We start from the raw sequence: 17,832 nt of genomic DNA, 5'->3' as shown, positions 1-17,832 counted from the left end.
GTGATCGGCCAGTTTTAAACTGTCCAATATCTAAGGTGATCCGCTTTCTTATGCTAATTTGTCAAAGACACTGGAAACCTCGAAAACTGAACCAAATGTTTTGCCTTTTGCCGCCTCCTTGTGGCTGCAGCGACAAACTGACATACCTGAAAACAGGTAGCGTTAATACTCTTGTCTGTTTAAAAAAGCCACAGTATATGTTGAATTGATCTCTCAAGAGTTTATTTTTCCAGCGATAAAACTAGTTATTTTCAGGAATACAAAGAAAAGTGCACTAAGATAATGCAGGTCACGAGTGATCAATTGTTTGGAAATTAAATGAAAAGGAATTAAAAGTCAGTCTTCTGTTTAGATTAATATTTTCAAGGCAAATAGAAAACAAAAACTTCTGGTAATCTAGGCCTGGTATGACAACTCTATGAAAATGAAGTTTGGCTGGATTAGTAGCAGCTTTGCTAAATATGTACACAGGAATCATGACAAAACAGATTTATACACATTAAGCTGTGTGGTTACATATTGCTGTCATCATTTTTAAAAAAAATCTTTTTAAAGAAAGGACAGATGGGTGTGTCTATGCTACTACTGTAGTTCTATGAACAAGCAGCACATGATTTCTGACACTAACTGGCCATTAGGTTTTGGTTTTTAACGGGTTATATCTATGACTGTAGCAATGCTTTCTCTGTAGGATGTAAATTCACATCTATAAGGCATAACAGTCTTTGTGTGAGCTTTAAAAGCAGACACTAAAGGGAAATATGGACTTCAACTGTGGAGTATCCTGAATAATTTTATTATTCCTAAAACAGATCTACTTACAGTTCCATATAAGATACCTTGCCCTGTACAGATATAGGAACCCGGTAAGTTTTGTACATATACAAAACTCCATTATTGGGAAACAAATGGTTAGGCTGATACGAGAAGTGGTGCATTGTTGGAGGAAACAAGTTATAAGTACTGTGAATCAGATCATGCACTGTAACCTGCGGTTAAAAAGGCACCTGCTGTATTTCACTTTCACGTTCCTTCACAAGCTTCCTCTACAATGGGAGATAAAACACTTCAAGAGCACAGAGAACATGGGAAATCTTAGCACTTTGTCTATTGCCCATATACACAATCATGAAACTCCTCAGCAACACTGACACCTCTGGTACTCTGCCAGTGAAAAACTTCCTCTCGTAAAATTTATAATATTGTAAATTACTAAAGTCACTGAGGAGCTCAGTTATCTTTCTGTTTATATCAAAGGAGGGAAAGCAGTGCCCTTCAGCTGCTCCCTTTAGGAGTCACCACAGCGGATCTTCTGCCTCCATCTCACCCTTTCCCTAACATCCTCTTCTATCACACCAACTCCCTGTATGTCCTCCTTCACTACATCCATGACTCTTTTAGTGTAAGCAATGAAGAAATGAAGAAAAAAAACAAAAAACACACAAAACATAAAAAGGGTGATTGATAGTGAATAGAAATGGATGCCGGCGAGGGTGAAAAGAAACACAAAATTTTGGAAAATTAAGAAATGCGACTTTAATTGCTGGGTAACAGTTTTGTTTGAGCAAGCTCTATGTCAGTTACTCGCATACATGCACACACAAACACAGAAACGTCCATACACACCTGCATACACACAGATAAACAGTCATGTGAATGAATATGCATGGAGAAATGTACATGTGATTTCACACACATCTTTAATTGCCAGTTTTATGCTGCCGTGATCTGTGTTGACCCCTGTTTTAGTGCTCCTCGCACAAATCCCCTCAACAACTCAATTCCCTTTACTAAGGCGTGTAGCTGTCAGTGTGGGAACTTCCCTTTTATGGTCTTGTACCTCATTTTGGACTACAGCTCAATTTAAGACACTTTTTGAATTATTTTTTACATGTCAAAAACAATATTTCCAAAGATGGTCATGCGCAATCACCTGCGCTGCAGAATCTCTTCTTCTTCGAAACCAGCAGCAAGAGTCCTATCCAGGATTCATACACCATGAAACAGAATCATCTCAGCCCCATCCTCTAACCCCTATAACTTGGATACAGTTAGTGTGAAGTACCATGCGTAGTCCTCATCATCATTCATTTAAATAACCTCCCTTTTGTTCCCTTCCCCGTTTCTGGAGCTCTGTTCTGTGGAGCTCTGAGCACAGACTGCCGTGTAAGACATCTGAGTGACAGTCTGTAACTCATGTAACTTCTCTTTAAGTCGCTGTCCATGAGTGATTACTGGGTTTTGGGTTTGGCACCACCAGGAGTTGGATCAGGAGGAGGGCCACCACCCTGGACAAGTCTTTGAAGACTACAGGGGAGACACATAAGTGATAATAAGTGAAAATTAGCATCATCCACCACCATTATTTTTTGTTAAGTGTGTTAATGTGCTGCCAGAAACTAGACAGTTATATCTCACTGATAAATCCTATGTTTAAGGAACACATTCCAACATAGTTAGTCCCCTTAGCTCGTCCTACTAGCCTTATAGTAGAACCTTTTAAATTGCTTCAGTTAGATCCCTCCCCTGGTTCGTTTTAGTGCCTTGAAGCCATTTTGATATGGATTACCTGGTATTTCTTCTTGTGATTGTGTGTGTGATACTGTTACTGCCATTAACTAGGAAGGCATGACTGGGAAATGGATAAACTATTTTGGTTGTAAGTGGTTCCAGTTTGGATCAACCAGGTTTGTTAATCCTACTTATTTTCTCGTTTGGAAAAAAGACAGGAAAAAAGGTCAAGGACACATCTGGTTCTTTGACTAAGAAAAAAAAGTCGATGGAACCAGGCTGTGAACGTTAAAAATTCTGAGATCCCACTGTGAGCTAAAAAGAGCTAAAAACTCATGTAACTCTAACAATGGACCTCCAAACTAACACTCTATACTTCAACATTCACCAATAATTAGCAGATAATGAGCAAATACACTATAGCATATTAGTTACCATTATTATTAATAGCATTATCACACTGCACAGCCATGGTGGATCATTCTTCTGATGAGAATCATTTGATTAACAGTTAAAAATCCGTTGCTTTTTTCTAAACACAAATCATTCAGCATCATGTTTAGTCTCAGTCTGCTGACCAGCTGAAACTAAATGCTGTGATGTAAAGTACAATGTGTTTGCTTTATTAATTGCAGTACTGTGCAAAATCTTGAGCCTCCCTTCTCAAAAAATGTAAAGTGGGATTTGTCATTGATTTTCAATCCAGATCTTGTGTAATCTGGTACACCTCAGCCTTTTCTCCCTGTTTCCCTTCCTGAAGAATGACAGCCACCCTTCCCCTAAAAACATTTCTGATGTACAGTCGATGGATCAACTGAAGGGCCAGACGCATTCTTCAGGTCCTGTTTCAGGTCTTTGCTGGATTTATTTTTTTTATTCTATTAGTCATATCCTATTTATTTACCATTTAAAGCTGAATCATGACATACTCGCCAGAAATGTATAAATATATATATTTTTAATTAAAAACAAAAATTTATGTAAGATTTATTTGCTTTTATTAAATTGACTTTGTATCATATTTGCTATATCTGGCATTTCAGCTAACAGCACTTTGAGAATCACCTTTTTGTGCAAAAATACTCATTTATGTCTGTGTTTCTACAACAGGCTGCAAGAAAAAAGTGCCTAAAGATTCCGTTTTTTTCGACATGTTCAGAATGTAATTTCCTTATAGTGTTAAAAACACATCTGAGTACTGCAGCAATGAATAGATTTGGCATATTTGTTTATTTTTCTTATAGACTGCATAGTGCTATTGACTATATACTGTGTTAAACAGTGTGAATGATACTTTGTGCAGTCAGCTCTAGTGCATACTTAAAGCAAAAAGAAGTATCTGAGATCATGAGCTCCACTGTGTTGGTGATGGAACCTTTCTGCCACAGGATGGCGTCATACTCACATGTCCTTGACGTTGTCAATGTGGGCCTGGATTTTTGCAATAACGCCATCAACCTGCTCCTGGAATATAACAGAAAAAGGGTACAAATGTTAAAGGATATGGTGGACATTAAATATCAGTGAGTGTACAAATAGAAAAAAAAGTTGCTACCTGACGTCGTATATAAAAAAGGGGCAGAGAAAAGACAGCGATCACACCTAGAAGAGAAAAAAAAGTAGAGTTGCCAAAGTGATAAACAAAGAGTGTATCAATAGCTTTCATATGTCTGGTGATGATATGCGTTTCTTACTGATGATGAGCAAAGTAAGGCCATTGCACAGGTCTCCCAGGTATGTCACAAGGTACATCAGAAACAGGAACTAAAAGAATAAACATAAAATAAAGAAACAGCTGAACAGACTTTAGCTTTCACTAGAAAGTTAAGCTGTTATCAAGAAACCCTCCTGCAAACCTCCATTTGGTTTTCATTTCCTTCTTCTAGAAAACAGCCCATCACACTAACACACTGTTGATTTTGCTCCACTGTATTATGTAAATAGGATACAGAATTCATTAAATTATTGTGACTGACATCATTTCTCCTTGGCAGATAAAATAAGCTTTAAATATAACCCCCACGCCCCAATATGATACAACTCTTTCCCCTCATTTTTCAGTTCTGTCACTGTACATATGATACTGACACGGGACACCCTGTGTCAGATGGAAGGAGACTCCAGCTTATCCCGGGTGTCTCTGAGTTCCTATCCCTGTGTGTCATGCCACATTCCAGCAAGGTCAGGGTTGAGAACAGGGGGTCCCAGGATTAAGGGGCTCAGTCAGTTTACGCTGACTCACCATTTATCACAAAGGAGTTATTTCTGTCTGCTGTTAACAGCTACAATTTCATATCTATGTAGATGTTTTACTGATACTGGTAAAACTAGAGTATTCTGCATGTTATTCCAATACTGGCAGTGAGGTTTACTAACTATATTGTAACTGACTGGTACACGTGTATAGCGAATGCTGCATCAATAGCTCCTATCCCAGTCTAATACTACTCTCTATGAAATAAGTGGAAATTACCCTAAATTTAATCAAAGGTAAGTAGCCATCACACATTTTTTTGTTCATATTTGATTGACCGTTTTGACCCCTCAGAGGATCCCTCAAACTTTTCTTAGGCTTGTATCACTTGTATTACTCAAGAACACACCTACATTTGAAATGACTTGAGCCTAATGATGACTGTGTCAAAAGGCTGATTAAGAACTGGCACTTTATGCATTAGCTTTCAGAGAAAGGACATAAACATAAAGTTAATCAAGTTTTATCTAACAAACTGCAACAAAGCATTTTCCGTCACAGCAAACTATATAAATCATTAATTATGTGATGCTGGCAGATTTTCCGCTCTTGACTTGATGAATATGATCTCTCCTGCAAGCAAGGGTTTGGCCTTGCTAGCAGGAGAGGCATAGCCAAGGGTTGGATGAGAAGAGTGAGGCATTTCAGTTTGATCTGAAAGTGTTCTTTATCCAAAGGGACACTTAGCCTTCCAAACAATTACCAAAAATATGTCACAGGGACTGACAGCTGCCGGCAGTGCTATTAACTTATTTAGGAGGAGAGGCTTCAGCTTTGAGCCGGGAGAATGAGAGTAACAGTTGGCATAGCAATGACCTAACCTCCAGTGATAGAGGGATGAGGCAGGGAGGAAGATGACAGATGATGAAGCAAAATGAAGGACTACGGAGATGGAATGATATCTTGGTTAATGATGATAAAATGAAGATAAAAATGGAGAGGAGAGGTTCTGGACAAAGCGAAACAAATCACTGAAGACAGGTGATTAGGAGAGTAAATATGAACACATACACACACATAATTTTAAAAAAGTAACTTGACTAAAAAGCTTAACTTACCTTGAGGGATTCAAAAAGGTTGCCAACAAAAAAGAGTCTCTTCAGAGTGTCAACAGCTGACAGAGTCATCACAATGAGTTTCTGCATATAGAGGTCAGCCTGCTCTCCACTGAAGCTGATGTCCAAGTCCAAATAAGACCTGATAGGACAGGACAACAAAAGCAGAAGCTAGATGCTGAAAAGTCAGATTTAGTCTCACATTTTTTTGCACTGCATTTATTTTTGAGTCTTTTCTGAGTCATTCCTCCTTAAAAACACAGATTCCACACAATACTTCAAGCACACATACTTGTTATAACTTTCAAAGCCATTAAATTACCCAATCTCTGAAATTTCCCAGGTCATCAGCAGCTATTTAAAATCCATTTTACATATAAAGCTATAATTTTACAAAGAGGCATTGCAACAAGATGACTATCCTGTAAGGAAAATTCAACAAAAGTGACAATATTTCAAGTATGCTTTAACAAACAGAGAAAATAAAGGTTTCCTGAGTGAAAGTTGTTATCTTAACCCCCTGGTCTTGAGCACATTCTATATTAATTTGTATAAAAACTAAAATAACAAAGGTCAAGTCCCCTTCATTAAATAAAAGCACAGCATCTTACTTGAACGGATGCTCTCCATCACCCCAGCTGAGGATGTAGAGGAGTTGGTAGTAGATCCGTACTGAGATGGTGAAGCACATGATAGCCAGGGAGACTGTGGAGACCACAGTGATGATGCTGAGCTGGAACAGGGATAGCAATCCCACCACTAACCCTGTGAGTACCATGCCACTCCGCTCCGTGTCCTTCCAGTAGATCAAGTCCATCACTAAAAGGCAAGGCAGGTACCGTGTGGTCAGAAATGTACATGCTTTGTCATAAGCACAAATATTATGGAAATTTGAGACTTTTACAATATTTTTTTGTGATGTTCTATTTCCAGGGTGGAATGATTGCACAGCACAGAGGTGTAGAGGGGTCAAACATGCATACATTCACCTAAATCTTTTATTAAATAATGCTTTGCCAGCATCTAAATGATTTATTTAAAGCACACATTAAAATGACCAAGTTCAAGGAAAAGGAGAAATGTAGGTTTAAATAAGTTTGGAAGGTCTTGCTGAGCCAATTTTAAACGAGGGCAGATTCCAAGTATAAGTTATTCAGATGTGTCACCATTTTGCCAAGGTTCAAAAGAAGATACGAACTGTCACCCTCAGAGGAAGGGAAATTGGTTATATATTCAGAAACAGTCCATTAAGCACCGAAGGTCAAGCCTGCAATGAACTGGAAACTGCTGGAACACCAACATCACTGTGCACAGCAAAGCCAGTTTTATATTGCCCTTGACTGAGGGTGCTGACCAAGTCAGAAGCCCTTGCTCCAAAATTGATACCTTTAAACTCAACTGAAATTTGTAGCTGCCCACATGGACAGTGAACATTTTATGGCTAGGCAAGATGAAGATTGACCTGTTTCGCCACAATCACAAGAGGTATGTTTGGAAAAGTAAAGGTGAGGCTTTCAAACAATAAACCTAACACAGTGCCAACTATCAAGCATGGTGGTAGTAGCGTCATGATCTGTGGCTGTTTTGTTACCAGTGGTATTGGTACACTGCAGAAAATGGATGAAATAATGAAGCATGACTACCTCTAAATTCTTCAACTTCACTGCAAAACAGCTAGATTGTTAAAACTTGGATACAATTGTGTGTTCCAACAGGACAATGATGCCAAACACAAACTGGGTTTGGATTGGATGAAGCAGGCTAACATTAAACTTCTAGAATGGACTTCCCAAACCCCTGACTTCTAACCTAATCTAACTCTACCAATTCTGCATGGAATAGCAGTCAAATATCTAGCCAGAATTATGCCAGAGGTTTATTGATATGTAACAAAAACAAGCTGCAACTTGCTGAGGTACATGAAACTAAATATTACTGGGCATGTGAGTTTATTTTTGACCCAGTTTGGATTGGAGAAAATCCCAATTAACATCAAACATTTGGCCCTAATTAAAGCTTTGAAAAGTTTTTAAAGATTTACCCGTACAATCACGCCACCCCGGAAAAAGAACAGTTTAATAAACTCAGCAAAAGCACCAAATTACTGACATTTATGCCCACGATGAGTGTACGTACACCTCTGACAACAACTGAAGAAAAGAAAGGTTAAAAAAAATCTAGAGCCAACAGAATAGGAAGTAAAAAAACCAAACCAAAAACAGTGGCTGAAAAGTCCAGGCAACTGTTGACAATATATTCGATTTTGACAAAGCTGCTGTATCATTTAAACTCCTCAACATTCGGCTGAATAATACCTTTTTTATTTTTGAAGAAGCACCATTGAAAGAGCACCTGGAGCATAGGAAAAGAGATGGAAAGGGTGGCTAGAGAGGTTGAAGACATGAGGCAAGGAGGGATTTTAAGCCTCAGGCATGAAAGCACACAGGCTCCGAGGACACATCAGGCTCTAGGTCCAGTTAAATTTAGCCCTCAGATGAAAGAGGGAAACAAGCAGTTGAGGGGAATTTAAATGCAGCCTTTCACAGCACCTGCTGTCAGTCGTCAGGACATCAGCAGCCCCTTCTCCACACCCTGTTAGTTTCCCTCTCTGTCACCCAGCAACAGCTGACCTGGAGACTGAGGCGTCTGCAGAGTCATGCAGTACTACATTGAACAACTTTGATGTACACAGTAGAATTCGTGGTTCATCTTTTTTCTCTTAACAATTTTAATGCTACAGAAAACGATTAAGCAATTAACAGTAATTAAAATTCCATCACACAGCTCACTGTAAATGCAGTGTCCCTGTGCTGTGTAATTATTGTCAGAGAGAGGCCTGGTACTTTGTACTCGTCATTCAGCGAAATGGTAAGCCTCAGCATTAGAATAAAGGGAAGCCTCTTTCAATGGAGTGTACTGACAGCAGATAGGTTATTTATAAACATCACCACACACAATTAATACCCATGATGCCCCTGGAACACACCTGTTCATTGTGTTTGTTTGTGCTGCTGCCATTCCGGGACAGTGACACTCACATGGAGACACAGCAGAATACGTGTTTAGTGTAATAACACATAAACAGCAGTATGACATCAAAACTGGCCATGGAAGACACATTGTATTTGGCTCATCTTCACACACCTTGTACTTGTACTTTACTACTTGCTCTCTATTACTTGCTCAGGGTTTTCTCAACACACGAGTATAGAGTAAATATGCAAAAACACTGTGACTTCCCCTTGTAATCCCCCAAAGTTGGTTTATTTCATTTATTTACTAGCAATTTCCTTCCAAACAGAACGTGAACAATTTATCAGAAAAATAATATTAGCTATTTGATCGATTTGCATTGGCATGTATGAGGGCTGATAAATCAAAACTTCAAAAGCAAACAGGAATTTGGAGAAACACCCTTCAACCATGTTATGAGTGTTGACATTGCATAGTTTGTCCAGCAGAGGGTACTTTGTGACATGTGTTCCCTGTTGGCAACACATGCCACAAACACAACAGTCAGAGAGTAAATGAATAAATAGATAACTATACATAAAGAGAGAAAGAAAAAATTTGCACATATATTGGAATCTTTTTTTTTAAATTTTTAAATCAACTATCGGTAACAGTATCGGTCTTAGAATCCTATATCAGTTGGGCCCCACTTTCAGTCACTTTACTTAAGACATTAACTAATGGATTAAATTTTCCAAAGGGCCACATGCAAAACTGGGACTGTTGTGAAGGGCTGCACCAATAAGCTTATAAATAGATAAAAATCATGTTAACCAGAATTGAGTTCAGAATTGCTGGTATGGCTCTCCACAACAGTCCCATTGGCCGCTTTGCAAAATGAATTGCCCACCCATGCATTAAATATGTAATCTCCACATGACAGGAAGTATTTCACTGGTTACAAGTTCGCTTAATTCTTCAGTCCACTATAGTTCACTAAGATGAAGAACTGCAGCACCTTATGGACAACTGAGCCTGGCTCCAAAAGTGAGTAAACCCCATAATCACCCGGGTTAAAATGACCACATTAAAAGTACAAATAAAGATATACAAAAAAAGGTACAAAAGGGCTTTGGTCTTTTTTATTTATTACCCAGGCGCATCCACAGTTCACAACATATCAAGTACTGAGCTAAAACATGGTGCAATTCACATTAGCGGAACTGCAGTGCTTTAACTACGATATACAGGATGTTACTGTATTCTTGATTATAATTAATCAAACAAACAGTCAATCAACTGTCAATTAACCAGTCAAACAAAAGTAATAGGGCCGACTCGTCCTTTATGCCACCTTGGCTTGACATAATTTCATTTCAGCCCCCCAAATCCATTTCACTTGTGCCTGGTCATGTCAGCTCAATCATGTCACCACAAACCTCGTACTACTTTAGAATGAAATATCTCCATCTGTGCCAGCTCTTCAGTCTAAAGAGGAAACACCAAAGAGTAAGAGAACCCAGCTGGCAAATATATTACAACCCATGACTGAAAGTTTATAGTCATTTGAATGGCTGGTGCTCATCTAAATCCAGGGTACTGATAAATGTGGCTATATTTGAACAACTGATTAGTTTAGTGCCAAACACACCTGCAGCTGATGGAAACACCCGTCCCCAGCGAGCAGCAGGAAATCCACTCAGTTTAAACCTTCAGGACTCTGACAGACCAGCCTTCTCTAAGCCAGTCAGAAAGCTAAACAGTCCACCACTTGAATCTGCAGCTTTCTCTGCCATCAATTTAACTGAAATGAAACACAGCTCTTTGCGGGAGTTGTCCCTCAGCTCATCACACTAAGCTTAGACCTACAGCTCACCTATAAAGGTGTAGAAAATTCTATTTCCACATCCAGAGCATCTCACCTTTACTGGCCATTTTGGTTGCTGCTCCAGCGTTTCCCCTCGCACCCTCTGCCTCTCTCTCTGTGTGTACCCCTCACTCCTGTGAGCTGTTTTTGGCCACCCACTGCTCGCTCAGCAGTCCAAAGGCCTGACAGCCCAAAATAATCTAATGTGCAGCACCGCCCAGCACTCTTAGAAAATACAAGAGCTTCACCCATAAAGAGATGATTCGCAACCATTACACTAGATCTCTGACTCTAAAGTCAGATGAATGAATCCAATCCTCTAAACTGGGAGTTTGTTTTATAGAGCTGTGTTCATATTTTAAATTGCATGAAACAGGAGAATGGGTGTCTTTTTTCTGTTATGTCACCAGGTCCCTTCTTTCTGTTTTCACTGCTGACAAAAAAACAGAAGAGCAACTGAAAAGCTGCATTCTTTTTCACCTTTTCTAGAGTTATAAATTCTGCTTATGATTTAATGTGACAAAACAAACAAGATAAAATGCTTAAGCTATCAAATGTCTAAAAACAACTAGCAGTACAAGGCCTAAAATGACTGACTAAAAGTAGCTGAATGATTTAGAAACGTTCGAGAGAACCCAGTCATCATTGCCAGTTTCAATATTTGAAATTTGATACAATGCTACTAAAAGCAGTCATAAAACCAAAAGAAACATGATATTCCAATAGATATATTTGCAGTACTTATTCAGGGGACCCTAATCTCTGTCATCAGCCTGCCCGCACATTTATTAACGCTCAAACAGTCGTCTAAAATAAGACCGAGCTCCACTCTGATGGAGGATCCACTTAAAGGGTTAATTCACCACTACAGTGCTAGCAAACTGCCACAAATCTGCATACATAGAAACTCCTCCCATATACTATGTGCATCTTTCTTTCTGTTGTGTTGCTGACATCAGCATGAATCTGAAAAGTCAGCCAGTGCCAGCTATGGTTTGCTCACAATGAGCCAATCACTCCTTAAATCCCAAAAGAGGGTTATTACGGAGACACAATGAACAGCCAGCACTTCCACGGGGGTGGGGACAGGGTCAGTTATCTTTGTCTGCCTGCTCCTGAAGGTCCATGCAGAAAGTGAAATCTGATATTCTCCTTCTTTAAAGTATTGATTGAGCTCAGTGAAAGAATCTTGCTGAACGAGAGAAGAGGCAGAGGTCAGGAGAAGACAGACGTTTTTTATTCCCCTACCTGCTATGTGTGTGCATGCTGCCCAGTCCTCTGTTAGGTTAAGTGCTGAAAACCAGTGATCTCTGACCAGTTGTTCCTGAGTGTTTAGGCCAATGGCAGGCGGCGCAGATGACGCTGGGTCTCCCGGTCGCACAGTTGTGAGAAGCTTGACTGAAATGGTTTCCCTGGCAACAGGAGATACTGGCTCAGCTGCTGCTGCTGAGAAAAGGAAGAATGTGTCACTATGGTAATGACATCACGTTGAATGTGCTTAACTAAACAGCAGCAAACTATATTTTGCACAAGAATGCTGATTTGTTTGATTTGACCACTATTTTTCTTTATAACATTCACCACAAACAAAATCTCTTTTACACTGACACGATCACAAGATACAAATGATATATGAGGCTATTAGACTATTGAATGTAGTTTAGATTAGAGTTGTTAATTGGGTATTTTACAGTCTTTAGAATTAAAATTACATCTGGGGTTCCACTGCTCTTCTATTTATACATGCTATTTTTTCTCACTTTTTAATTTTTAAGCACAATAAATTTATATGTAATGAAATGTATTCATAAAAACCCACTTTCCAGTGGGTCTACAAAATATTTTATGGCTTTATGCGGCCTTTCGATGCTACAATTGTCGAATCATTTTGATTTGTCATCACTTCTGCCTCAGACCCACCTAACGTGAAGCATGACTCAAGGCAAGGTCATCACTTAAGCTCTCAGAACATAAAGATTTTAAAGTGTCAGCTGGAGACAGTTAAGAGGAATTGAGAACTAACAGTGGTAAAAAAAAGTCTCTCATACTCAATAAATGTAAAATTTGGAAAGACTCCTTTACAAGATGTTTAAATTCAGTGTAAAATAATATAAAATGAAGGTAAAACAGCTACTACATAATCTTTTTGTAAAACATCTACTCTAACACTCAGTATGCTTAAAATTACAAGTCAGTTGTGCAAAGAGCTCATTACATTTTTTTGGTTGAAAACCTACTGCTCAGTCAACCAAGCTAGTCATCTCTGTACTGGGGCATCCTGAGACTCTCAGACACTACATATTTTAGAGTTTCACACAACACAGAATGAAGCAACCTCATCACATATTTCTCACTCTGAAGTATCTGTGAGGGGCTCTGTTGCAGGGATGACGGGATGGAAGGGGAATTCTCCACACTCTCGTCAACACTTTCCTCTCTTTGAACTCCTTCATCTCTCTCTTGAGGTTCTGGGTCCAGGTTTTGGGGAGAGGGCTGAATTGTAATAGTTTCAGTTTGTCTTTGTTGCTCCCTTTCCCATCTTTCTCCAGCACTTTCTGTCCTCGTCTCAACTCTCTCATGCTCTCTGCTTTCTGACGTTTCCTCTTCTTCCTCTCTACCGAGGAACAGTTGAGGATCCCAGTCTGCATCAGGGGAGTCCAACAGTGTTTCCAGGGTGTCCGTGCGCATCAGAGGAGTGCGACTGCCTCGAGAACCAGCCCTGCGTCGATCGCGGAGGAGTCTAGAGGCGCCCACTGCTTCAGCCTCGGCAATAGCGATGTAGGAGAAAGTCTGCTCGAAGGAGTTCTGACGCGGTGTGCCCCAAATAGACGGGGATGAAGCCAGTCCCTCATCATCATCATCCTCTGGATCTCCATCGGCCCCCTCATCATCGTCTGACCACTCCCTGGCCGTGTGCAGCTCATACATCTCTGACTCCTCATTTCCACCTGAACGAACAGAAAAACAAGATGGATGTGAGCTCGACGTACAGACTGACACACAGTAACAAAACAGAGAGAGACAAAGAAACAGGATACAAGCTGGGAAAACAACCAGTTTACAAATAATCTAAAGACACTGGGGCTACTAGTGTTATTGCAGTGTTATGCAAGGAGAGAGATTTTAGTTTTATTAAATGGAAACGTCAGATGAAAGCTCCAAGGCATCCTATTTGATGTCAGGGATGTCAAAGATGAAGCCTTCTTTGATAAGTGCAAAAACAGCTCTCCTTACAGAAAAGGAACAAATCAGCGTTCCTTTAGTCTAACCTGTGGATCTTCATTGCTAGCATTAGAGAAGTTGCATGACAGGTGCATTTAGGTGAACTTGCATCAATGACGACGGCGCATCAATGAGTAGACATTCTGCCACCGAATATCTCTGAGGATGTTAAGTGTCTGCTTCTTACCATCAGTGCAGGGAGGAGTTGAGTCTGGAGTGGATGCCACGGAGCCATATTCCTCTGAAAGGACAAAACAGTGAAACTTTTGCATGAACCCACAGGTAAAACAGGAATGTTTAAGGCAAGCTGCTGTAAATCCAGTCTTTCCACCATCTCACACTGAGCTCACAGCCTGGCAAACACTGAACGTAGGTGTTTCTTCCAATGATTAGAAAGCACAAAAGAAGCATTGCAGTAACTCGCTATGAGTCACTGTTTTAAGGGTTATAAGTGAACTGTCACTGTACACATTGAAAAAGACTGGGAGGTACCCTACTCAGCAATTTCAACCTCTATGTAAAACAACAAAGCATAAAACTGTGTGCATATCAACCATTTTGTTGCATATTGATTCATTTCCTTGCAGAGTTGTGCTGGCAGCAGTAAAGGCCTTCACTACATTAGGCAGCCAGCATGACTTTAGCTAATAAATAAACCAGGGAGTGGAACAAAGCAGCATACTCTCGTCTGCACATGCAAATAAGCAGCCACTTTAATTTAAATGTAGAGAGGATTGTGCCCATATTCTGTCAGAAAGCTGAAATAAAAGGCAGATATGAAAGCACAACAGAAGCTTGTGGCAGCTTGAAATAACTTGCATGCCTAACATGCCTGGCTGAAAAGCCCTCTCAGACACAACCAAATAAACATCTGCTATCCAACGCTAGATAACAACAACCAAACAATCTGCTTCTGCACTGCATCCGCTCCATTAAGCCATGTGTTTATGAAAGGTATGAGCAGTAGAGAGGAACAGAGAGCATGCAGGAGAGGAGGGAGGGGGAGAGCTAACACATACGATGCTCATAGCAGTTAGCAGGAAAAGATACTGAGCTGGAATATAAGAGATGATGGAAAGGTGAGATAAGCAAATGCAGACGCCCCCAACACTGAAACACAAACTGAAGGACCAAAGCAGACTCACGGCAGTGGGAGAATCCTAAAACCTGGCCCATGCTCCATCAAGGCATTGCTGGGCCCATCCAGTCATCCAGTCTGGAAGCTCCCCCCTCCTCCTCCTCCTCTGCTGCCGGCACTCACGTCCTGTGGACTCTCTCTCTCTCTCTCTCTCTCTGTCTCTCTCCTCCTCCCTCTGTGTCTCAGTCATCTACTGAGAGGCTTCCTCCCTCTCCTGCCTCTCGCTCAGTCACTCAACAGCCCCGCCCTGCCTCACTCCACCATCCTCCCCTCTACATCTCCTCTTCCATCGCTAAGGCTGCAGCTGTAGTAGTAGTGTACGCAACAGCAAAGGGGGGGAAGGCACGAGTGTCTGTCTGCCTCAGCTTGTTGTCATCTCCCATTCACAGCTACTCTATACCCATCTAGCCCCTCTCCCTCTCTCTGTCATCATGTGATCCCATCTCAGGATCTGATCGAATCAGGTTGTCAGAGAATGAAGACATTAATAATGTGAAACATGAACATAAAGCAAAGCATACGCAGAGAAGGAATCATTTCAGGTTGGGTACGATGAGCTGAATCCTCAATTACATCCCGTTACTAACATGTAAGGTTTGTCAGCTTTAGTTTGTTTTAGTAATACAGATTAGATTCTGTTTTCTCATATTAAAAACACACAACTAAAACCACAGTCATAAAAGATGCAGTATATAATATACTGTAGCATAAAAATTCAAGTAAAAGCTTGTAATTAGACTGGAAACGAGGCCTGGGAAACAACGAACACCAGGAGGCAGTGTTGTGCAGCTATAACAACTGTGATTGTTTGGTTTGATCACTGCTGGAAAAAATATGTGCAGTATGACGTCTTCATAATGCTTTTTATTCATGTAAAATTCAGCATTTTAACTACAACATAGACCCTTGATTTCAGTTGATAAAACTACACTGCTAATACATCCAAACCCCAGCTCTTTTACTGAAATGTTTGAGTCATTTTTTAATCATTCGTAAAGTAACTAAAAGCAGAAATTTAAAAAGGGAAAATATAGATTTAAACTGGATTTTTGTAATTAACAAAAGGAAACAAAAACACTGAATAGAAGTGCAAGCTGAATGACGTCATGGCAGTTACACAGCTGCCACAAAGCTGTGCCTCAACAAAGACAAATATATTTTCCTTTTCATAGTTTATATAAAATTTCACATATTTACTAAAGCTAAACGTAAACCTTTTTTAAAACCTAATTTTTAGGTGATCAGTGTTGTGTAACAGCTTAATTACTTAAGCCATATATTGTATTCACATGACAGATTGATGTCCAAATGTTTGAGAGGTGTCAAAAACAATTTATGTTTTCTTGAATGATTTCCATAACCGGGATAGAAAACTGACAGACTGCTTTAAACATGAAATGATTTGAGAGACAACAGCACATTACACATGCAGCTGAAACAGTCATTATTATCCACTGTTAGCGTCACATGTAATTGGACAGTTCTACATTTATTTATGTTGAAAAAACAGTTGCATCCTGAGTTATACACCTGGCAGTTTCCATGATCAGACAAACACAAGGACCAGTGTCCGTTTATAAAAGGTTTAGTGCTACTTTTAGGTTGATGACAACAAAGATACACACATATAGACCTTAACGCTCTTAACCTCTAAACCAGGTCAGAAATCGCAAATACACAAACTAATTAGATTAAGACGCAGAGGTGTCATCTGACACACAATCAGCAGGTTACAAGTTCGAGGGCCAGTTTACTGCATATCATCTAACTCTTCATGTGAACAACTTCCACTTTTACTTTAGCTTATTTATATCCTCCATTTTAGCCTTAAACAGCATATCTTTCTGTTTCATATGAACATTAAAGCACCTCTTTTAGATTTCTGTCATACATCAGAGATGATGGTACATAGCCAAAAGGAGCTGGTACCATTTACCATTCTCAACATTTAAGGCAGAATGGTGGCCAGTGGTTCAAAAGTTTCAAAAGTCCAGTTTGAACAAATAGAATTCAACTTCACAGTGAATATAACTCATGATTAACTCACTGGGAGTCAATATCTGAACATACAGCTATGTCCAAAAGTCTTGGGCCAACACACACTTTGTTAAAATTTCGCTAGGAAATGGGAAATATGTGCGATGACTTATTAAAGCATGTGCAAAAATACATGGAAGTAAAGTATATAAAGCAAATACTGATTTTGTATAAATTTAATGAGCGTGAAAGACGATATTTATTATGATTGCCTTTATTCCGCTTGAACAGCTTGAACTCTCTTAGGCAAGCAGTCTTCAAGTAGTCTCAAGAAATAATTTTCCAGGCTTTTCACAGGACATTCAAAGCTCTTCTTTAGTCAGTTGTTCCATTCTCTGGCAAGTTCAAGCTTGGGAACTGGTGAAAGCCCATGCATGACTGCTAATGTTCTACTGTGTGCTTTTCTATCCTGGTATGCTTTTGCTGCATGGGTAATACGTTTCTATCCTGAAAGATTACGCCACTGCCCAGCTGACACTTTCCAGAGAGGAATGCATGTTGAATTAAAATTATGATGATACTTTTCTCCAACACCACTGGCTGAACAGACCCTGCACCATGCTTAACAGATGACTGAAACAAAAATGTTGATAAGCAACAATTTATTTTACTTTTGAAATAAAAATGTCATATTCATCACTCTAAAACACCTGTTGTCACATATTTTCATTCCAGTTCTTGTGTCAAGTGACATACTTCAGCTTTTCTTCCCATTTCTCTTCCTTAAGAATAACTTCTTTCAGCCTCTCTTTCACTAAGGACCAAATTTATTTGTCAGGTATTTGCTGGGTTTATA

The 17,832-nt window shown here is 39.7% G+C and overlaps 1 protein-coding gene across 2 annotated transcripts; it reads right to left on the bottom strand.

Annotated features, from left to right (window-relative positions):
- Positions 1–541: 541 nt before the first annotated feature.
- Positions 542–16,151, bottom strand: rtn2a (reticulon 2a). Of its 2 annotated transcripts, none has more exons than XM_085184617.1 (10): positions 15,007–16,151; positions 14,049–14,102; positions 12,994–13,587; positions 11,888–12,085; positions 6,432–6,639; positions 5,824–5,962; positions 4,206–4,275; positions 4,067–4,113; positions 3,917–3,975; positions 542–2,307 (listed from the first exon to the last, which is right to left on the bottom strand). In XM_085184617.1, the coding sequence occupies exons 1-10, from the start codon at positions 15,035–15,037 to the stop codon at positions 2,232–2,234; spliced, it is 1,476 nt and encodes a 491-aa protein (XP_085040743.1). In that variant the 5' UTR covers positions 15,038–16,151; the 3' UTR covers positions 542–2,231. The 2 variants fall into 2 exon arrangements, with proteins under 2 accessions (XP_085040743.1, XP_085040744.1); XM_085184618.1 differs by having other exon boundaries at positions 11,888–12,076; positions 15,007–16,149.
- Positions 16,152–17,832: the final 1,681 nt, after the last annotated feature.

Source organism: Neolamprologus multifasciatus, chromosome 14 (assembly GCF_963576455.1).
Source record: "Neolamprologus multifasciatus chromosome 14, fNeoMul1.2, whole genome shotgun sequence".
Lineage (NCBI taxonomy): Eukaryota > Metazoa > Chordata > Actinopteri > Cichliformes > Cichlidae > Neolamprologus > Neolamprologus multifasciatus.
This window is presented reverse-complemented; position numbering and strand designations above follow the sequence as displayed.

Excerpts from the sequence above, each read along its gene's own strand:
- rtn2a (XM_085184617.1), bottom strand. The coding sequence starts at position 15,037 with ATGGGCCAGGTTTTAGGATTCTCCCACTGCC. Across the intron at positions 14,103-15,006 it reads TTTAGGATTCTCCCACTGCC|AGGAATATGGCTCCGTGGCA; the intron begins GTGAGTCTGCTT and ends TTGTCCTTTCAG. Across the intron at positions 2,308-3,916 it reads ATTGACAACGTCAAGGACAT|TCTTCAAAGACTTGTCCAGG; the intron begins GTGAGTATGACG and ends TCTCCCCTGTAG.